Source organism: Necator americanus, chromosome IV, assembly GCF_031761385.1.
Source record: "Necator americanus strain Aroian chromosome IV, whole genome shotgun sequence".
Lineage (NCBI taxonomy): Eukaryota > Metazoa > Nematoda > Chromadorea > Rhabditida > Ancylostomatidae > Necator > Necator americanus.
The window spans coordinates 5,229,269-5,252,161 of record NC_087374.1 but is presented as its reverse complement, the minus strand read 5'-3'; the positions used below and the strand labels follow the sequence as shown (position 1 = coordinate 5,252,161).

The 22,893-nt window shown below is 40.9% G+C and overlaps 2 protein-coding genes across 3 annotated transcripts; one reads left to right on the top strand and one right to left on the bottom strand.

Moving 5' to 3' along the window:
- Positions 1–5,425: 5,425 nt before the first annotated feature.
- Positions 5,426–8,561, bottom strand: RB195_000425 (uncharacterized protein; the record flags this gene model as incomplete). Of its 2 annotated transcripts, XM_064196765.1 has the most annotated exons (5): positions 5,426–5,434; positions 6,840–6,860; positions 6,912–6,968; positions 7,775–7,856; positions 7,978–8,561. In XM_064196765.1, 5 exons carry the CDS (start codon positions 8,559–8,561, stop codon positions 5,426–5,428), a joined length of 753 nt encoding a protein of 250 aa, XP_064052645.1. The 2 variants fall into 2 exon arrangements, with proteins under 2 accessions (XP_064052645.1, XP_064052646.1); XM_064196764.1 differs by lacking the exons at positions 5,426–5,434; positions 6,840–6,860 and having other exon boundaries at positions 6,873–6,968.
- Positions 8,562–9,852: 1,291 nt separating this feature from the next.
- On the top strand, positions 9,853–22,732 carry RB195_000424 (uncharacterized protein; the record flags this gene model as incomplete). The annotated part of the gene is made up of 18 exons (XM_064196763.1): positions 9,853–10,023; positions 11,271–11,309; positions 11,375–11,482; positions 11,959–12,030; positions 12,707–12,829; positions 13,173–13,300; positions 13,357–13,549; positions 13,611–13,690; positions 14,279–14,384; positions 14,451–14,533; positions 15,595–15,720; positions 15,815–15,953; positions 16,064–16,212; positions 17,942–18,101; positions 19,803–19,859; positions 20,476–20,538; positions 22,285–22,311; positions 22,673–22,732. The coding sequence occupies 18 exons, from the start codon at positions 9,853–9,855 to the stop codon at positions 22,730–22,732; spliced, it is 1,884 nt and encodes a 627-aa protein (XP_064052644.1).
- Positions 22,733–22,893: the final 161 nt, after the last annotated feature.

Genomic DNA, 22,893 nt, shown 5'->3' with positions numbered 1-22,893 from the left:
AAGCTCGGCGCAATTGGTAAGCGGGGTGGTAGCGGTTGTGATCGAGGGGGCCCGGGGAGACCCTCGTTGGCTCCGCGCAACGCTGCGCTCCAAGTGGAGCTAGCTATAATCCCACTTCGATCCCAACATCTAGTTCCATCGCGTCTCTTCGGCCGCGGCCGCTCACGTAACTGCACCGAGCTTCGGGTCGTTTTTACCAACTCTAGTTGTTCACGAATAAAGCCACATTTATCCGCACCCTTGCATCCTTTGATCCTTAGAGGTTTGGATCGAATTCGGTTCCGATTCTGAATGAGCACCTTCACATGTCGTTGAAGTGTTCTTGATGCTTCATTTTACATCAAAGTGAACTTTCTTCGCCATTCTCTCTTCTTCAATTTCGTGCCAAATACTTTTAAAACCATTTGTTTCTTTCTTAGCATCTCGATCTTTTCTTTCCTCCCAATAAAACGTGGAAGTCTTTCCTCATGTGTCGAGACACACTTATCGATCGAAAGCTATGAGACTACTATTACTTGCTACCTTTTTGTTATAAAAAAAGACCGCGAAATACAAAAAGGAAAACAATCCGCAAATTGTAGATGTGCGAGGGCAATAGAATTCCGGTAAATATCAAACTTGTAAACACAAACAAAATTATCCGCAAAAAAAACTCGAACATGAATCTGTTCAACCAAAACAGAGCAGTGACTTACAAAGAAAAGCACCCGCATATAAATTCCAGCCGAGAATTATGCACTTGATAATTCCAACAGACCGTGAGAAAAAAAGAGAAGATGGAGCATGGATACCAGAACAGCACAGTCGTCGGTTGGGCTTTCTAAATCCCATAATTTTCGAGTTTCCGTTTTTTTTTTTCAACGTTTTTTGCCAGTAAAGTTGTGATCGTTCGATGTGCTGTTGTGATAGCAGGCACTTCTTATCTGCTTTATTATTTTCCAGCTAAAATAGTCTTGCTACAGTAATTGTTATAGCACAAACTACCTTAAAAGATCACAGATGAAGTCGCCTTTGATTGATGTTCTCTTTAGGATCCTAGCTTGTTGTTAAAATAACTCTGCATGATTTTTTAGATGAGGCACGGAAAAAAATCCAGAAATCCGGTCTAGGGAAAGGTAATCAAATTCGGAAAATTCTCCGCCAGCGTGGTTTATCTTTGCACGAAGCCCACGTCTCCAATCTGCTACGATAAAAATTTCTTTTGTGCTACTTCGTTCTTATTTCTTCATTTTTGCTCCATTAAATTTTATGTCTGCATCCTATGCAGAAAATACAAAACTTTTATTGGTGAAAGTCTAATGTTTTCTTTAAGCGATATGTTCTTAAGAATACAATTCTTAAGAATCTTAAGAATACAAGAATAGTTCTTCCAGGTGAGAATGCAGTCAAGAATGAGAAACCCATGGAATGAAATGAAATTTATCGAAAAATAACATCAGATAAACTTGACGGTGCGCAATTTATTTCAATTCGAATTTGACACGTCTTTAATTCCATTTGTTGTTATGATATTCCTGGTGTTGACTGTCTTAAAGGCATCACTCCACGAATCTGAGGTGGTACGGAATTCAGGTGGAGGATTCGTATACGGGATAGCAGATTATAGAGAGGGGTGATTCGTTCCATTTCTTCCTGATTGCCGTAAAAAACGGCTTCGGGCGTTCTGGCGCACTTTTTTCTACGAGGAGTTCGACTGGAGTGCGCCAGCCTTGTGCGGCGCCGCATCTTCCGAGCCGTTTTTTTTACGGCAATTACGAAGAAATGGGCGGAATCACCCTCCTCTCCATAATCTACTATCCCTTATAAGAATACTCCACCTAAAATCGGCACCACCTCACATTTGTGGGCTGACGCCTTTAAAGTGTCTCCTTAAAGACTTATGGTTGCAGCCGCCGTAGTTCCAGGAAAAGGCGTGAAAACTCGCATAAAGTGATCTGCTTGTCCGACTTTATCTCAATCATTTTCAGCTGCTACTGTTCCATATTCTGGTTCCACATTGCTGACGCTGAAGTTGATCGCAGTGCTATTCAGAAATGGAGCTAAAGCCGACGATTGCTATAATTTAGCGCATATATCAGGGGACGGGTCTCACCTTGCCAGATCCAGCACATCAGAGAGCTTTTTAACCGGACCTACGGTGCCAGGTTGACGTTTCTGGCTCAGAAAAAAAAGAGATATAATCTGTTGCCGTTCACGTGGCCAAGTTGATGCTGCGGTGACGCTAGAATACAATCATACTAGTTACAACGCCCTTAAACGGATGCATCAGCGCCAGAACGCAGAAAAACGAGGTGAGAAGGACGGTTCTTGCAACAGTGTCAGTGCCATAATGGGAGGAAGTGAAACAGGCGCAAGGACGTCACGGAGTAAGACGACAGCTGGAATCTTTCCGGAGTGGAGAGGCGGCGCCGTTCCACTCCGGGACCCGTTGGGGTTAATCACATGTCGACACCATGAAATACAATTGAGGGGAATGCACAATAAGTATATGAAACGTTTAAAAAGACGCTTCATGGCTATAGCAGTTGCAATAACTTACCTTAACGCACACTTAAAGGCATCACCCCACGAATTTGAGGTGGTACAGATTTCAGGTGGAGTTTCCGGGCCGGGCCGTAGATACATACATACATACATACATATATATACAGGGCCATAGATTATGGAGAGATGGGCAATTCCGTCCATTTCTTCCTAATTGCCGTAAAAAAACATCCCGGAAGATGCGACGCGTACATAAGGCTGGCGCGCTCCAATCGCCCTCATTGCAGAAAATAGCGCGCCAGAACGCTCGAAGCCGGAACCTTCCGGGCCGTCGACAATTGGGAAGAAATGGACGGAATCACCCTTCTCTCCATAATCTACGAATCCCGTATACGAATACTCCACTTGAAATCCGTACCACCTCAGATTCCTGCAGTGATGCCTTTAACTTATCGACAAGTTGAGTTTGCCAGGTTTGCCACACACGACATCCACGCAAGGTTGAACCTGCGTTTTTTCGAAATACATCCTGTGTACCTACCTGCTGTCTACGTCGATTTATTGGAGGAAAACGTATCCTCTGTTAAAAGTAAGTTGATGAGATGCTGCTCCCAGCCTATCATTGAGTGTTCTTGTACGTAGCACCACATATTGACCTTCATTGTCCTAGTCGAATGTAACACGCTTCTTCCGCCGGCGCTAGCAGGAAAAAAGATATCGTAGTTTTTTATTAGCAGCTAATACATTCTCCAAATTATGGAGATTTTGATGAGGCTCCGCCAAACAGCCCCCACCTGTCACAGGGAACATTTATGAGCCTTTTAAGTATTTCATTGACATCATAAACCAGATAACAAGTCACTGAAAAAAGGTAATGGGAAACAAACAGGGTAACACCTGTTGACCTTTCAATCCTGAATCGAGTTCACTTTGTATTTTTTAAAATGTCGCGAAGGAAAAGTGATGACGTCATCAGTCAAAATCACAAACAAAGAAAGCATCATTTGCACCTGTCTTGAAGGATAATGGATAGAGTTCCTGGCGGTAATCAAGACGCTTGGGATGTGCCACCACGTTCACTTCAATTCTGAATCGTTTGAGGTTCACGAACGTCTAACTGGCCTATCCAATGGCTTGAGGAGGCCAGCCGATGTGTCAATTCAGTGTTTTCACTCTCCCATATAAATCTGGTACCGACTTGTCGATCCCGGAAGGTTTAGGGGCTTGGTGAGCACTAGGGTGGATTCGAATCATTCAGTCGATCGCGCGGTCACAGCGAAATTTCTTACAGACTGTGCCACACCCGCTCTTTATTCATATTTATAGTAGGGTCAAAACGACATGAAGCACAGTGCGGTTGCGTAAGCGGCTGCGGTCAGAGCGGTGCGGTGGACCGTAGCTGTTAGAATTGAGTGAGGACACTTGCTAGCACCATTCTTCGCTACATTTCGCGATGGTCCCACCCCGATTCCAACCGCTGTCTCCATTGCGCCCCTTCGAGCGCGGCGCTTACGCAACCGCACGGTGCTCTATGTCAGTATATGCGTATCTATAATCGTTACAAGTCAGGTCAAGGTGTAGTTTTTTACTAACAAAATGACCTCCTTAAAGTTGATCATAGTTTGGAAATGTAAAAGTTGACTAGTCGACTCTCAAACACCTGATCAGCCTACACGAATTATTCAGACAGCTTCTGTAGTTGATAACAACATATCGGCTGACGCTTTTCCTCATGCTATGAAACTGTTAAAGTAGCAGCAAGCCACCAAGTGCCACACAAAAGGCTTTAGCTGCCTGCGCCGCAGGGCAAAACCCCAAACGCTTCGATATGGGGCTGGTTTTTGGAAGCGGTGCACTAATCTTCTCTCTAATTATTTCTTTTATTATTTCAAAATCGTCACTTCAACCTCTATTTCTGAGTCCTGATGAGGTATTTTATGGTCCGAAAGAGAGCAGCCAAATATGGAAAGAGCTGTTTAAGAAACAAATTCCGCAAATGGACAAGCTACTGTTAAAGGCATCACCCCACGAATCTGAGGTACGAATTTGAGGTAGAGTATTCGTATATGGGATAGTAGACTATGAAGAGGGGTGTGATCTCGCCCATTCCTTCCTAATTGCCGTAAAAAAACGGCTCGGAAGATGCGGCGCCGCACAAGGTTGGCGCGCTCTAACCAAACACCTTGTAGAAAATAGTGCGCCGTAACACTCGAAGCCGTATCTTCCGGACCGTTTTCTACGGGAATTAGGAAGAAATGAACGGAATCACCTTCCTCCCCATAATCTACGACCCCGTATACGAGTACTTAACCGGAAATCCGTACCACTCCAGATTCGCGGGGTGATGCCTTTAACAACAATTTGGATAAAACAATGCATTGAACTACGAATGCACGTGCACCTACACGTGCAAATACACTAGGGAACCTTTTCCGAACAAAAACATCGTGGTTCATTATACCTAGAGGGACAAAGAAGCTTCGGATATGTACGGCTGTGCGATGGTGGGAATTGTCCCAGATTATAATTTTGCACACTTTGCGCTGTTATGATTCGATATTCAGCTTTGATTTTTGAGTTTTAGTTTCCAGTTTTAACACTTAGTACGGTATGATACACTCATTGGTACTGTACTTGTTTTTCTTTTCTTCAACCACACTTTGAATCTTATCAGGTTCACTTTTCCTAAGTGTTTCGGAGCCCATAAGTTTCCCACAATACAAGATTCGGTAACCGCAAAAACGTTACAGGTATCGACGCTTTGAGGCTTGTTTCAACCAGAAAGGTAATTCATTACAAACAGTGCTAAAAATTACTCATACTCAAAAAGACAAGAACTCGAAGCATTATTTTATTAGGTAAACAGATGTGTACACAAATTACCAAAGCGTTTCATGAGTAGATAATCCAATAGTTTCATTTCAGCGTTTCCGTTTCGTTGTTAGTTGTGCTGAAATAATCGTATATTACTGTATTAATTCTAGGTTTACCATTAAAAACGGACAGAAGTTTGGCTCATAGAGCACAAGGATAAGAACAGCGCGTAAGATTTCATTAAATTTCCCCTTTAATTCTTCAATAAATCGTTTCTACAGCAGTTCTAACTCCCAAATAATTTTGAGGAAGCCCTACAGAATCCGTCAACCTCAGTACATTGTAACTGCCTATTTCAATTTTGCATTAATTCGATTTGTTTCTCGTTTTCGCAAAAAAAAACGAAAAGAAAATCAAATCCACCCAGTTACAATACTGAACCCAAGAGGTGTCCGGTAGGTCTATACCTTTCTTCTAGAGGAACATTTCTCTTAGAGAATTAAAATTATTCTTGTTACTAATGTTACTCTCACTGTTTTCTGAAGAATTGAAAGAAAAGAAGAAAATTTTCTGGTCTATTCAAGCTTGGCTTTTTTACTATTCATTTGACACCGCTGCGATTTGAAAGCATCATTCGAAGATTTCGATTTTGCGATTATTAGCTATTTTTATATTAGCTATACAACATATCACTATGTTTACTATATTATCTTTATCTATTTTTATCGGCTAAACAATATAAGTTGTAGTAAGCCAGTATCTAGAACCATGTCGCTCATGGTCATGCCATGAGCATTTGAAGATGGCATAAGTGCAAGATGAGCTAGGTAAAACGATTGTTCAGGTTCCGCTGCGGATATAGCGGTCGAATCGTAAGGATGAAGTATTCTCTGCGAGGCCTCTCGGAACTCATCGCACAAAATGTCATGAAAATGCTCTTTTCTGCATAGCTGCCACGATCCTATCGTACGAAATTATGGCTCGCAAAACTTTGGACGTGTTTTGGATAAACGCTAAATGTCCAAAAATGAATAGAAAGGAAGAGCCGTGACCAACGTGCTGGCTCTGTATCAAGACCTTTGCGGGATTCGATCTACGGGTCATATGCGGTTCGCATCCTAATTAGTATTAGTGGAGCGATTTTTCCACGCGGATTTTTTCTTATGTCACAGCAATGCGGTTACTTAGGTAAGCACAACGATTTGGACTCTTTTGATGTGGATTTTGGATGTGGCATCCTAGGGAATGATGACTTGTTCTGGATGAGGGATTTGAGAGGATATATTACAAATAATCTGACTTTTCAGACTCTGACGAAGGCGACAACGCCAAAACGTTAGCCTCAATAAAGTTTCTTGAATATCTGTGGCATATCCATCCTTAAAATTAAAAAAAAAACCGCTGCTTGCAAAGTTTCGGTGTAGCACAGCTTTTGATAGAAATTACCTCGCTGTGAATTTAGTAGAAACAGCGAGAACCTTCACTCAAACACCTTTTACACTATCAAGATTGGAGTTTTTTTTTCAAAAAAAAAAACTTACAATTAAAGACAGTTTAGAGATCTGTACAGAAAGTTACGTATGTTGACCGTCACCAAGAATTGTAACGCTCACACTCCTTGAGAATAATAAGTCGTATACCCTATCGTATTCCATCTGAAGAATGTAAGCCTGAAATTGTAAGCAACATCAGTAAAAGAGCTTACGCTACGTAAATTCCAACGTTATAGGCGGTATAATTTAAGGACGTTTAATCTCTGCGAAGGTATCGCCTAAAACGAAAATGGGTTTCGTAGCGGGTAACATAGCCGGGTCTCACCTTTTCAACTAACACACTTTTTTTCTAAAGTTCGTCTTCTTATAGATAGTAAAATTATGTTGTTATATAGGAAGCTGTTCGGGTACTGCGTAATCGTGTAGCGACGGCGCGCCTTTATTAATAGGATCCGTCTTTAGAGGGAAGTATAAAGATGGAGGTGAATTTCTTTTGTATAAATCATTTCTAGGGCGGGTGTAGCGGAGTCGGTTAGAGGTTCCACTGTCTACACGATCGATCGAAGGTTCGAATCCGCCCTAGTGCTCACGAAGATTTTCGTCCCTCCGGGGTCGATAAATTGGTACCAGACTTGTCTGGGAGGATAAAAACACTGACTTGACCCAACGGCTGGCCCCCGCAAGTCATTGTATAGGCCAGTTACACGTTCGTAAACCTCAAACGATTCTGAATTGAAGTGAACGCGGTGGCGGCTCCCGAGCGGAATGACTAACGGCTGGATACTTTGATACAAATCTTATAAAGCATTTCTAGAGTATGATGCACAGAAATAAACACAGACACGACAGATACAAGGAAACTGGACGCTGAGGGAAAGAAGAGTCGAAAAAGGTATGGCTTTATATGCTACCTAACTGACCGATTCGATACAGTTAAGTAAGAAGCTTTAACGTTCGTAATAAGATGCTGTGAAGGAACTTACTTCTTCTCTGTTGTATTCGACAGGATCCGACAAAAGTACTCGCTCAAAGATATCAATGTATTGCCCAAGCCGACTTAGATACCTATAAGGAGGAACTCAAAAAAGTTCGAAAATCACAAACTTTTACATTTTGAGCTTTTGCTGAGATTTCTTCGCCTCTCCCGGCGCACTAAATACAGAAAATAATACTAGTAAAAACCTACTGTATATCATCCGGTGGCGATGGAATCTGATCCAATTCACCGTCATGGATTTTATTAAACAAATCCGGATTCATTTTTTCGATAAGTGCAAAATAGGATGGATGCATTTCCAAGCCTATTTTCACTGGTATAAGGAACGAGTAGCCGAACTGTCGCCTGAGTTTAGAATTCCTATTATGTCTTCGTGCGTAGATTTTCAATGTATTCTCATTTAACTTTGTTCGAATCTCATCCAGTATAATTTGGCGTCGAACAATTTCCGATAGCGTTTTGTTATTGTCTCTTGTGTTAACACATGGAAATCCTGGTTGAAGGTCGATATATGCTTGGATTTTTTTAAGGAGACTTCTATTAAGTTCTTCGTGTAAAAAATCTGCTTCCTTTAATATTCGTCCATTGTTATGCTCAAAATCTTCATCCAAATTGTTTCCTTCGTAGTTATATTCCATTAGTTGGTGAACACTATTTTCTGACAACATGTTCTTCATAATGAAATCGAGTAAGTCTCCGAAATCTTCGTCACTGTGACTGTCCCACATAAGCTCTTGATTGCGAAGGTTGTCCTCCTTCTCGTTTGTGTCCATTCCACCAGAAAGTAAGCCGAACTAATAAATTATGAACACGACGATATGTCCTAAATATAGGATGGTATCAAGCAAATCAGTGTCATAATATGTAAACATTTGATATTTGTTTCATTCTTCACTGGTAGCAGTCTGCAGTGCAGCTGTCTTCGAAAATCTTAAAGGGGCATACCACGAATCAGACGCGTTATGTATTTCCCATGGAAAGCTTCTATACATGGTCGTAGATTGGAGAAAACCAGGTGATTCCGCTCATCTCTCCGTGGTTCCTGTAAAAAACGGACGGGAAGCCTCTGTTTTTTTACGGCGGCATTGGAAACCCCAGCCCCTGCGCATGTGCCCCGTCAACCAGCGAGCCTTCGAGGATTAAAGGCACCACTCTACGAATCTGAGGTGGTACGGATTTGAGGTGGAGTATTCGTATACGGGATAATGGACTATGGAGAGAGGGGGGGGGGGTGATTCCGTCCATTTCTATCTTTATATCTTTATATATTTTTATATATTTTACATTTTTGTATGTTTTTTTCAATTTTTTTCCCCTCCTAATTGCGCTAAAAACAGCACGGAAGATATGGCTTCGGGCGTTCTGGCGCACTATTCTCTACAAGGAGTTCGATTGGAGCGCGCCAGCCTTGTGCATGGACCGCACCTTCCGGGCTGTTTTTTTACGGCAATTAGGAAGAAATGGACGGAATCACTCGCCTCTCCATAATCTACGATCCCGTATACGGATACTCCACCTGAAATCCGTACCACCCCAGATTCGTGATATGCTGCCTTTAGGTCTGGAAAGAACCCTCCCTTTTCCTATAAAAAAAAACCTATTCCTAAAACGAATAGGAAGAAATTCACAGGGATTTATCTCTCTAAAAAAATACGCTAGCAACTTTCTGTTAAGCATAAATCCATGAAGGCGACATAAAGTGAGTATGTGGAAGCAACTTTGTTATATCACAGACTTGGCTACGTATATGATTATCCATCACTGCGACTAAGTAATTATAAATAAACATTGAAAGTGAAAAACATTACTTGGCTGGATTGTTTCTCATTTTGCAAATCTCCTCGGGCAATTCTGTAGGCCTGAATCTCACTTCTGCTTGTATAACAATACTTGTTTCATCCATAATACCAATATTTGAAGTCACTTACGTGAGTGAGGCACCAAATGACTCAGAACGAACTCAATCGTTCAATCATATACTATTTTTTTTGACCAAAACCAAGATCGTTATCGATCTTTATTCTGGCTAACCCAACAGTTAATTTTCAGTAAACTACAAGGGCGATGGCGGATGACTTGTCTTCATCCAAACGTGCGAAGGAAAAACAAATATTAAAGGACGAAGATCAACCTGCTGAACCTGGTTTACCAGCAAAAGTTAATTTAGAACAATCGGGCAAAGATATTATTCAAAAAGAACTGTCAGCGTCGACGAAAGGACCTGGTGCAGACGAGGTAATGTACAATAAGTAACAGATAACAAGAGGGAAAACACATCCACCAATCTTTCAACGTTTGGGGTAGAAAATGCATAAGGGTAATGCAGAAATCACTATCTGCACTCGACGCTCTGCTCCATAAATTGAAGCATTAACGCCAGCAACTGTAGTTTCTATTTATTATTATTTTATTTTATTTTATTATCTATTACTTATTATTTTAGTTATTTCTATCTCTAGTTTCTTATTGCTATTGGTTGATCTCAGTAACTGCTAACCTAGCGTACGATCTTATTTGTGTGTTACGAGATGTTAGTTCTGTTAAATATAACAAGGTCAAAACAACATGAAGCATGGTGCAATTGCGTACGCGGCTTCTCTCGAGGCGACGCGCGGTGGAACGCAGCGGTTAGGAACGTACTGGAACCCTTCACTGGCACCACACATCGCTGCAGCTTGCGATGTCCCCACCTCGCTTCCAACTGCTGCCTCCAGCGCGCCGTTACGGGCTTCATGTCAGTTTGACCCGACTATAATTGAAATGTAAGGTTAAAGTGCTCGCTCTACAATAAAAACTGCGATTAAAACTGTTAATTCCGCGAATCGACTGAAGATTTTGAAAGCAAAACATTCAATAACTTCTCGGGATATCTGTTCTTATAACTTAATGTTCTCCTTAATTTTCGGAAGTCTCTAGACGTGCCTTCTGCTGCTCTGTCAAACTACACTCTGCATTTCTAGGAGGATTAAAAGAGTTTTTCCAGCTTTTGACAATCATATGTGGCTGGCGGGAAATGTGGCATACTCGCTGTAGCTCCCGGGTAAACCAAGGCATAAAAGGACAAAGTATCTGGCGTTCGCTTCGGATCCCCCTCCTTACTTCACTCAACATTAAACACTTCATTCATTCAGAACTGTTAGTATAGCGGCGATAGGGAGAAGTCGGACCCTCCTCAGGTGAAGGGTGTTCAGCTCATGGGGTGCAGCTCAAGTGAAAGGGGTCCTTTCGCCAACTTTCGCCGTCCAAAAGTGAAGGATTTCGCCTCTCCGATATAGTTTTCATTATTCCCATTTCGAAAATAAAGAGCGAAAAGCATTTAGAAGATATATGGTAAAGGAGAATCTATTGAGGAATTATTATAGATAGCATTTAAGTTCGCTAAGCAAAACTGTACAATGGTTCATTACAGTGCTAGAAATTTTTCTGTATTTCATTCTCATTTTTTAAGCCGTTTGATGATGCAACTAACATTTCATTTACAGAAGAGTAGCTGGATTGGGCCTACAAAAGCGAAGGATCAGGTCAGAAAGATTTTATTAACGGTCTTATTAAATGTCTTCTAAAAGCAAAATCCAACACCTTTCAGGCTCGCGACGCTACAACAGAAAGCAACAAAGTTCTGGTACCAAAAGCTCCAGATCAGCAGTCACCTCAACCTGAACAACCTCTTCTTGCTTTGAATAAACAAATTGATGTGAGTAGAAGTTTTTTTTATATTTCAGGAGGGAGAACGTAGAGAATATGTCCAGTTTGAAGAAAGGGAGCCGTTTTGAACAGGAGTGGGCTGGTGGCGAGACTGCCAATTATGACTGAAATACTCTAGGATCCACATAGCCGCTAAGACCGTAGGTCTAACAAATCGTCTATTAAGTCAAGCAAATTTTGTTTAGAATAAAAACGAATTTAGAAGAATCTGGCACGCAAACTTACGAAAAACTTCATTTTTTTTCTTTTTTTTCCTCTTCTTTTTAGTATATTTAATGAACATTGATTGTTCGTGTAATGGATTTTCTCCGATAATCCTGGCTGCCTACATGATGATACACTTCGCCACCCCTGTAGACGATAATAACAGAAATTCATCCTAGCAAGAATTGTCTGTTTTTGTAGCTAACTAATGGACTGCATCTCTGTTGGTAAACTATCGCAATATTTTAGGTTTAATTTCAGGAAGTCGAGAGAGAAAATGTGGATCAAGTTATGGCAAGCCTTGTTGACGAAGCTGCAGAGGGCATAATTGCTGTACGTGATTAGATTGTAAACATATTTTTTTCTACTATAAATATCGTATTCCTTAAACAATTCCTTGCTGTTGAAGAAGGTTATATGTGTCCCATCGGTGATTCCTGGTGGTCGCACTTGTGCTGAATACAATAAGGGGTTCGAGAGCATAGTTTTCTATCAAGAGCTTTAAAACTTAGGTAGTTATAGGTCGCATGTTTCCTATAGTTTCCTATACACGCATACGCTCCACCACCCCTAAAGCATAATCCATTGCTCGAAGTGGAAGCTAAAGTAGGACAAAAGTTCAGTGGCAGAATCCTCGTTGTTGACATCCATAGCTGAAATTGTGAAGTTCACCTCGAACAGGGTCTCGTTTTAAAAGCATTGCAAACTGCTTCTCCGATCTCAAGCATCCACCGATCCTATAATATTCAAGTGATGCAGTACAGTAGTAGCCGTACAGTAGCAGTAGAAGCTGGGATGTGCTGTCAGCTTTGTATCTCGTACACCCGCACTGGGACCTCTTACCATCTGCTTTCTGATATCTCTCTTAAACATAATAGTCCCAACTAAGCATTTGAGAAATCAGCATCTTTTAGTTTTTATATTTGAACACCACAACATATTTGTGTTTCTTCTTGTTGAAGAAGAAAATGTTGCAACAGAAGAGCAATAAAAGTGTAAACACATTCAGGAACTTGAAAATGAAGTTTGGTATCACGGTGCACTTCCTATAGAGGATATCGCTGCTCTTGTTGCAAATAAAGGGGATTTTCTTATTCGCCAACTGGAACCGGAAGGAGGAAGAGGACCAATGGTTTGTTCCTCCATTTCGAGTAGAGTTTAAGTAAAAGCAGTCATGGTTTCTCAATCCTATCAGAATGTGGTCGCTATATATTCTATATTCACCGCTTTTGTATTAAAGCTAAAAATGAGTTTTAACACCGAATACGTAAAGAAAACATGCCCGATCTAAAGTTTTTGTCCTTGTAACTTAGACTGAAATGTGGAATGAAGTTCTTTTCTTCACAATTTTTGACTTTTTACTCCTCTTTACTTTCAAAAACATGTAAGAAAATCTGACTGTTAGAGTGAAAACGTTCGATCTACGCCTAAATAAAACGGTATCCTGGAATATTGAGTGCGGACAACTTTTTTAGCCATGCTTAACAGTTCGACTTGAGTCGCAAATGAAGGACTATCCAATTCACCTTGTACAGATGGGGAAAGTGAGGATGTTCACCATAGATGGCGTTAACAAGGCAACCACAGTAGCAGGAATTGTCCAGTAAGTATCAGGTAACTCTATATTGCCTACAAGTTATTATGTACTGAATTTTCTAGAAAGCACTATCAAGAAAAAATAAGTCTACAAGACCAAGGAGTGCTGCTGAAACCAATACCGAAACAACCTTGGGAACTCTCTAAGGATAAGATTAATTTGAAGACAAAGTTAGGTGAAGGAGCATTCGGTGAGGTATGGAAAGGCACACTCCGGCAGTCATCAACTAAAACGGTCGAAGCTGCCATAAAAGTGGTAAGTGATGCTATTTGTTCTATTTACTAAGAATCTTACAGATATAAAAAAAATTGTTCAGACAAAAATAAAAGAAGATAATAAAAAGTACATGCAAGAAATGTATAAGGAAGCACGGCTTATGCGACAATATCAACACGTGTAAGATTATTTTTCCGAATGATGTTTTTAATGAAGGGTAACGCCTGAAATCTTCACTCGATTCATTTCCACCTAAAAGTACACGCGTAGAGGTCAATAGGATCCAGACGGGACCGACTTTCTCATTTCTATTTTGTCTCTTAGTGAAATAAACCAAAGTAAAACTTATAAAAAAAAAGATCTTTTTCGGAAAAAAAAAGAAAAAAATAATCAGATAAGTCTAATCCGAGCGATGCTAGTAGTTGTCAAATAATTTCCTGCAATTTTGCAACTCACTTTTTTCCTTGGGCTAGGAATATCCTCAACTATGGGCCTATTTGGAGGCCTGAGCACGACGAAAGTGAAAGGCAGTTTCTTCCAGCGTTGCTCCGTATATCTAAGAAGTCCACGTACTTACGTATTGGTGTCGGTGCATAACTGTAAAAATGTTGGGACCCTCTCGGTACATCTGGCCTTGAGTAGCCTCTTTCTGCATTGCTGAGTAAATTGAACTTGTTTACGAGGCCCCAAGAATATTCTAAAAGAAAAGAAGAAGCTGAAGAAAACGTGCATCATACGATAATTTCGAAACATACTTTTTTTTTGAAGTAACGTCGTCGGGTTTTATGGTATGGTAATGGAAAACGATAATGTAATGATTGTTATGGAAATGGTAAATGGAGGTGGCCTTGATCATCACTTAAAGAAAAACACGGTAATAAAATTTCTTCTTAAATCTCCCTAATTTGACCCATTCAATCAAACCTCTAGACTATTTCAGGTTGGAATTCCAGACAAGTGCTCCTATTCGTTTGATGTTGCTCTCGGGCTGTACTACTTGCATAGCAAACGCTGCATGCATAGGTAAGTCTGAAAGTATTTTTGCTTCCAAAAATTCAACTCAAGGCACTTTATTGCGAATATGCATTTAAAAAAGTGCAAACTGTAATTCTCCGCGAGGATAAACTGGATATTTTGTGAGTAAAAGACAGTGAGGAGAAGGAGAAGCGAATCTGGGATGAGTTTATGTTATTTTATGTTAGTTTATGTTATAAAATATATGTAAAAATAATATAAATATATGTTATGGGTCAAAACGAGGTGAAGCGAAGTGCAGTTACATAAACGGTTGCGCTCGAAAGGGAATTCTCGCTTTCTCCACTCATCTTCTCCGTTCGAGTGAAACCACCAATGGTCTTCAGATAGTAATTGTTAGTTCCGCCCATGTTAACGTTCCTGCTGTAGTATCCTTAAAGGCAGCGTCCCATAAATTTGACGAGGTACGGAAACCCCAGGAAAAACATAGGTTTCATGGTAGATTATGAAAACGAGCCTAACCCTGCTCTGTCCCTAATCGTAAAAAAATGTATGGAGGACGCCATTCTTTCCTACGAAATCCAGCTACACCGTGCCGCTTTTGTGAGCGAGCGGTCGAAGATTAAAGGCATCGCCCCACGAATCTGAGGTGGTGCAGATTTCAGGTGGAGTATTCGAATATGGGAGACTATGGGGAGGGAGGTGATTCCGTCCATATCTTCCTAACTGCCGTAAAAAATGGCCCGGAAGATGCGGCGCCGCACAGGGCTGGCGCGCTCCAATCGAACTCCTTGTAGAAAATAGTGCGCCGGAAAGCCTGAAACCGTATCTTCCGGGCCATTTTTTACGGCAATTAGGAAGAAATGGACGCAATCACCCTCCTCTCCATAATCTACGATCCATATACGAATCCACCACCTAATATCCGTACCACCTCAGATTCGTGGAATGATGCCTTTAATGAGGTCTCCTCGCAGGCCTGTTCAGGTAAAACAAATGAAAAGGTTGATGAGTGGACCGGAACGCGTACAACGGTGCTCGTTCTGCTTGGTGTTTTTGAACCTTTCCATTCTTGAATAAGGATAATTAACTATAACTGCATCTTTCAGGGATTTAGCATGCAGGAACTGTTTAATTGATACTCAAAAAAACATAGTGAAAATATCGGATTTTGGGCTTTCAAAGCAGGCGGACTCATATAAGATACAACCGAACGAACGAATCCCAACAAAATGGTTAGAATGAATATGTCAGGTTTTTACGATTTCCTTTGGTGCATGGTTGCTTCACGAGTTATTCGTGAATGTAATGTCGGCGCCGTCTGTTCAGGCAAGCTCCTGAGGTGGTTGCAACGCATATCTACACTCGTGAATGCGACGTATATTCATATGGTATTCTTGTTTGGGAGATTTTCAACAACGCTAAAATGCCTTTTGAAGAGTACGATAACAAAACTGTTCGAGCTCGTGTTAGTGTCCCTTTACATATGAATCTACCGATGATGAAGTTTATTTGCAATCTACGATTTTTTTTCCGTCACTAGCTTCCTATGTTTTCCACCAAAAGAATCCACTTCAGATATCTGACCCTAAATTTCGTCCACCTCTTTCCGATGATCTCCCAGATGAAATCCGTGTTATTGTCACTGCATGCTGGGCTGCCCAGGCTAACAATCGACCTAGAATGAAGGATGTCGCTTGGATCCTCAAGCGTTTTCAAAAACACAGGTTAGTTAACTTCAGCTTAGCCTTATACTGTTACCGCTAGACAGCACTACCTACAAAGACAGTATACCATGGAAAATAACCTCTCCACGGAAAGATAATTTTAGAAATGTAGATCAGTAGTATAGCGGCAATCACAATTGTTAGATTGGTCTGGAAGTATTGCCCCAAATTCCACACCTTTCTCTAAATAATTGTAACTTTATTAGTCATAGAGTATCAAGCAACAAAATAATGACCATCATGATCCATTACATGTGTCCAACGCCCCGCTAGATTATCGATTCCAGAAGTCTCAGGCAGCTGCAAGCGAAGAGGCGCAAAATCTCATTTTCCAGCTATATCTGATCAAATTTTTTCGAATTTTTTCCTCTCGTAGATGTATCTTCAGCTGCAGAAACAAATAGCGGTCAGACGGAGCCGAGTTGGGAGAATAGGCAGGGTGCAGTAGAATTCCCAATCAGGCTTGGCAATTTCCTGGCAAATTTCTCCCACGTAAGGTAGAATGAAAACGTTCGATCCATGCCTAAACAAAACGGCATCCTGGAATATTGAGTGTGGACAACTTTGGCCTATTTTCTTACACTTCAGGCGAACTGCGTCTTCCAATTTCAATAGTTGAGAACATGGGGTTTGAGCAGTCACGGTGTACTTAGATGGGAGCTGTTCAAAGCACAACATTCCCTTGGAGTTCCACGAACAACACAGGAAAATCTTCTTTCTGTGCAATTCTCCTTCCGACTCTTTTTGAGGTGGTCTGGTACGCCGGTGGCAATTTCTCTGCCGAGCATGATTAACGCACATCACCCAACTCTCACCTTCTGTGATGATTTCGCAGAGAAAATACAGTATGAGCGCAGAAGCAAAGACTGATACACACTCACTCTTGTCGTCATATGCGGGGCAGACAATTCGTTGGGGCAAAGCTTCACCATTCAAATCAGTCGGGCGATCAGAACGAGCTTGATCTTCGAGCAATCAAACATCCCCTGATTTGAACTGTTGGAACAAACGAGTGACAGCCAGGCGGGATACTACTATTCTTCTGAGCGCAGCACAGATAGGAGCAGTGGCGTCGACTGCGTTGTGGCCTTGCAGGATTTCGTATTACACGATGGTTCGAATCTGACTTAGGTTAATTGAAATCATTGTTGAATGAAAGTGAAATGCGCGTCCTTATATACCCCTCTGGTGTAAGCTTCTAGAACATTCCACTAAATTCACTTAGCAAAAATTTAAATTCAAGGGCTCTAAAATTCTTGATCGTAAAGTTAATGTTGGTGCAACACTTTCGGACCAACCTAATAATTGCCTCTAAATGTCCTTAAAAACGGCGTGAAAAACCGTCTTGGTCGAATTTTCCAACGAGGCACTCAACAACGTGCCATCTATGCCGGCGCAAGCGTTCGCGCCGCATCTCCTGGTGAGCGGTCACGTGTCACGTATGCCTACGTTCGTATAACCCAACAACATATCACGCATTCTTGTGTTCGCATACATGACACGATTTTAGGTACTCCATAGGAAAATCCGATCGACCAAGCCGTTCCTCAAGCCGTTTTTCAGAACAACAGAGGAAAATGAGCGCGATCGCACTCGCACTCGTTATCCACACCCTTTTTACACTATTTTTCCGTGAAAAGATCCCAACAATTCTGTTGTACGCTGGTTTTGATAGTGGCATTATATATTTCCAGTGGTGTCATTGCCTTCGAATATTAAAGCTTTGCAGTACACCCGATCAAATCATTAAAAAGCCGTCACCAGCAGCTCCAGCAAGAAAACCTAATGCTGTCGAACCCCAGCCGCCTGCTGTTGCTAATGTACAACCTGTAGTGATTGCAAAGACAACCAAGATCTTACCTAAAGAAAGAAAAGTGGCAGCTAAACCCGTAAGTATACATTTTTATGGCCAATGCTTTTTTTAAACTTATAACAGGTCCTTCCCAATACATGCTGATAAATCCTCTCCAAAACGTAAGATTCTGAGGAAAAACCGAGGCTCACAGGATGTCAGTGACAGTGACAGTGAGTGCTGGTACTCATCGTATCACGAAATACTCCTTGCATGATGTTAATGCAAATTCTGACGCGATGGCTCCAATACGGGTGCTGATATCACATAGAATGAAGATACCGGAGATTACAAAGTCAGATCAAAACGATCTGAAGCCTAGTGCAGTAGTTAACATGGGGCTGCGATCGACGTGAAATCATCGCTAGCTCCATACGAACTACGGAGGTAATCTCAGAACTCGATAACCGCAGTGGCACTAGCTTCAGGTCGCTTTGACGCAGCTCTACCACTGTATATTTTTTTCTAAAAAAAATCCAAAATTTTCCCTGAATGGCGAGGAGAATAGACACTAACTGACCACAGTAAACTGAGTGAAATCCAACAACCTGACTGACTGTACTGCGGCCAGGTGGTGTTCTACCACAGCAACAGTACAAGTGAGGGCAGCTGATGCGCTGCCTCTTCACTACGCAAGTTTTACAGCATTACTGAGGTACGGTAGAAGTTTGACTGAACACTTAGATAAACAGATTTTTAGAATTTCCTTCTTTTGAGGAGTTCTTCGTTTCCACGCTTGGCACTATAAAGATTGGCTCGACATGTGCTCCTCCTTTCACTGACTAATTTACAAATCGTCGTCAGAATGTGCCACAATATTTTGAGAGTTGTTCGGGTTATAATCCACAGTGTCTTGAAACCTAGTATTATAGTTGTAGGCCGCACAAGTAGGTGAGTCCAACTAGAAATGTAACTCCACCGATAGTTGCTGGCTCAGTGCTCTAGCATACCTACACTATAAGAGTACGGAAGTTCCATTTAATTTTTTTCGCCTCTTTTAAGGAATATTTTGTTGCACAGTGTTTTATTTAAGTTTGGGAAATGGAGATACCCCTGTCATACATCTAAGATTCATTCTTGTCAACTTTTTTTTCGGAATTAGTCCCCCGTACCTGCGGTTCCAAATTCCGGGTGTTCTTCGGCTATCAAAACTCCGACTTTCTAGATTTCAAAACCAAATTCCATTGATTCCTGACCCCACAAATTGGTTGCCATTAAACCACCTGTTTCAACGCCTGCAGAACTATTATACCTTAGGTTACGACAAAAATTGTCTTTCAGAGCATTAGTTGTCAAAAACTGCCGCAATTTTATAATCCAATCCGTATGACTACAGACAAGGATGGGAATTTTGGGTGGAGGTTTCATCCATTCATTTTCTTCTGTAAACATACATTTTACAACTTTTGTTATTGTGGTTGCTAAGCGGTAGGCTAGAGCAATGCCAAATCCCACTAGTTCCAATTTCGAATTCCCTTTGTGTACAAGTGGAGTCTTGCCACTAATCAGCTGTGTGACCTGGTTGTACTGCTCGCACCTTTTTATACTTGGATCCTGCTATGGTGTTTTTACTTGCATCAGCAAAGACCCAGAGCGAGGAGTTGTTAGGTGTAATGTACTATGTCTTAGTGTCTTTATGTCTTCCCTCAACTTCAAGTTCCTCCCATGAATTTTTCATTTAAGTTTATCTGTTAATTGAAGAGAATTGATGAAGCAGAAAGTAGTTCCTGATTTTCAGGCACTTCCGTTAAAACCTGTAGGTGGATCATCTCGCAGAGGATCAGACTCAAAAAAGGTGAAGTGACCAAATATTCAAATTTATGACAAAATTAAAATGAAACACAACACAGCTATGCCGCTAATTCAGTGTTTTGTAAGTATAGCTATAGTTTCGGAGGAGTTTCGAAGGTCTCTTGCGCTGGTGACACTATTTTTGTAATTTTACCAGCACTTTTATTTTCGTTATTATATGAGCACAAAAGGGATGCGCTAACCCGTTTGCATTGGCAGTAACGAACCTTCTTTGCGATTAATCGCAGACTTTTTCACTAATTTCATCGTTTCTTTTCTAATTGAAGAATGATTCCTTCTACTTTTTATAAATTCAAAAAGTAAGAGAATCGCCCACATATGCAACTATAATCGAGTCCAAATGACCCGAAGGTTGACTTAGTTAGTTGCGTAGGCGGTTGCGTACGGAGTGCAGCGGTAGAACTATTATTTATCTCTGCAGTTTGATTGTAACCGTCGCAGGTAGCACCTCATGCCTGCGGAGTTATATCAGGTTTCACATCGTTTTGATACCACAGTAGTATTGTAAGCATTGTATCCTTCCACTCTAATAAAAACCACAGTTCTTAACGTAAATTTATATAAATAAATCAACACGCTTATTTATAATCTTCTTTAAGGCTGCTACCTCTCGACGACCAGATCCAGAAATATCAGGAAAAAGGAAACAACAAGATCTAGAAGTTAGAGGTGGAAGAAGACGACGATAGCCACTGTGAATTCATCAGAGCAAATCATATCCTCTCAAAGAATTTTAATTGGTCGAAAATTTAAATGATCCTAGGGAATTTTTTTTTGTCAAGTCCGTAAATTCTGCATCATTATTCTAAGATACTCTTAAAAGATCAAATTTAAGTTGAACACAAATAAATCTATGCCCGTCCCAATCTTCATATTTCAAATATAAAACTATAGTGGGTTTCAAGAATTGTATATGGAATCGGCGATCTACTAACTGAAATATGTAAGACGTTAAAATAATTAAGGATTAATACAATCGCATTCTTTAGTCGCTAGGGTTTATGTAACCATTTTGCTTTGCTGTATATTTGTTCGATTTTACAGTATTTGTGTAGTTCTACTCTGAAATAAAACATGACACTTGTAGAAGATGAAAACAAATTCTACTGAAATATAGATAATGTAAGACGTTAAAATAATTAAGGACTAGTTTCAATTTTTATTTTTTTTTTAAAATTTCAATGGCACCATTCAATTATCCGTTTCTTCCACTACTTTGAGGTACTTTTAATGCAACCTTTAAAAGCATCACCTCACGAATCTGGGGTGGTACGGGTTTCAGGCGAGTAATCCCTGTAACGGGGTCGTAGATTGATCGGAGCACCGGCTCCGACTATCGCGTCTATGGGGCGTGACACAAGAATAGCGCGTTCTAATGTACTTCGTAGGAACTTAGGCAGATCCACGCCATCTTTCAGTACCGTTAGAGGGAATTGAGCGAGGCTATGCTCATACTCGTTATCTATAACCGGAACTCAGGGACAGATGTCCCTGCTCTTCAAGTGTGTTTCGATCTCGAAACATAATGACCTAAAATGTTTCTGCTATCATGTTGTACCCTCCTTGACGGATCATATTTCGAAAAGGCGGTCCGCCTGGGGACTTTGTTGCTCTTTAGTATGCACCGGAGATAACGGCGAATTTGTATACTCTTAACCTCTGTTTTGACAAAACTCTATTCACTGGACCACTTATTGTTTTCGCTGAGTTCGAGACTTATTTATAGCGAACCATCCTACTTCACGTCCACAATTTCCTATCTCCGCGTCTCTTTAGACGCATGGACTCAGTGAGGCTGATTACTTAAGTAGTCTAACAATTTATTACTATCTAAGCAGCAGTTTATAAAACTGGCAAACGTCATGATGCGCACACAGTCGGATCTGTTCATGACTGGCTAGTACAAATGCTGTAAATACGACAAATGCCGCTCACTATAACACCACTTCCCCGCAGCAATCATAAGATTTTTCCCGTACTCTTGTCCTTTTGTCTAAAATTAGTGTTGCGCTCTGAGATGAAGGTGAACGCCTTTACGGAGTCGAGCCTCCGTAGTTCATAGTTTACACCTTCCCTTCCCTCTTACCCTTCAACACAAGGATTGCTATGGCCTTAAAAGGCACACGAATGTCGCGTCTACACCTTTAACTGATCACCTGAGAGCGTACTATATCGGCAACATGGAAGTTGCCGTAAGCACAGCTCTCAACCCGATGCCACCCACCCAATGAGCATCACAGCGACCACCACCTACCGTAATCCACACTTGGGCGTAAAGCTTGATTTGCTTAGTGTACATTACGGAACAACACTGCATTTTACGTTGAAGCGGGAAAAAGATTTTTTTGATTTTTGGGACTATTGGGGTGGTCCTTAAATTACTCTACAGTTTTTCATATTCGTTTCAGTTTCTTCTGGATTTCTGCGCCCTGCAGGTTAGCGCTGTTTTATTCATTCTTTTACCACTTCGTCTTTGCTGTACATCATGATGTTGCTGTACATCCAGTTGTTTTGTGATGTTTCATGCCCGACATCCCTTTTCAGAGCCACTTTCGAAAGCGGAGCATCATACATATTTATTTGTTTGTTTTTGGTACTTATCATTTACATTTAATTACCACTATCCAGATTGCTATTATCGTATATCACCGAATTATTATTAAAATTCCGGATTCCTCTTTCTCACATCTCTCGTTTTATTCCTTCTTTCGAGTACGAATGAACTTTAAGGAGATGGTCCATAGGATTGTCTAATATGAGGCATGAGTTACTGAACGGTTAAGAATTCTTTCTCAGATACTCGGCAGTATGGATCGTGCGGAAGAGTTTCCTTTTCGAAAGTCTAGTCTATTATAACAAATGAAATTAATAAAAAAAAGTGGATGAATAAGAAGAAATGTGGTGAATGAGACCTTGCCTGGAAGTGAATCTGGTGCAGGTTTGTTTCATTCATTATATTTCTCTTTTAGAACTTGTTCTACTTCGTTTTTGCAGGTGCGTTCATCGCGCAGATGTTC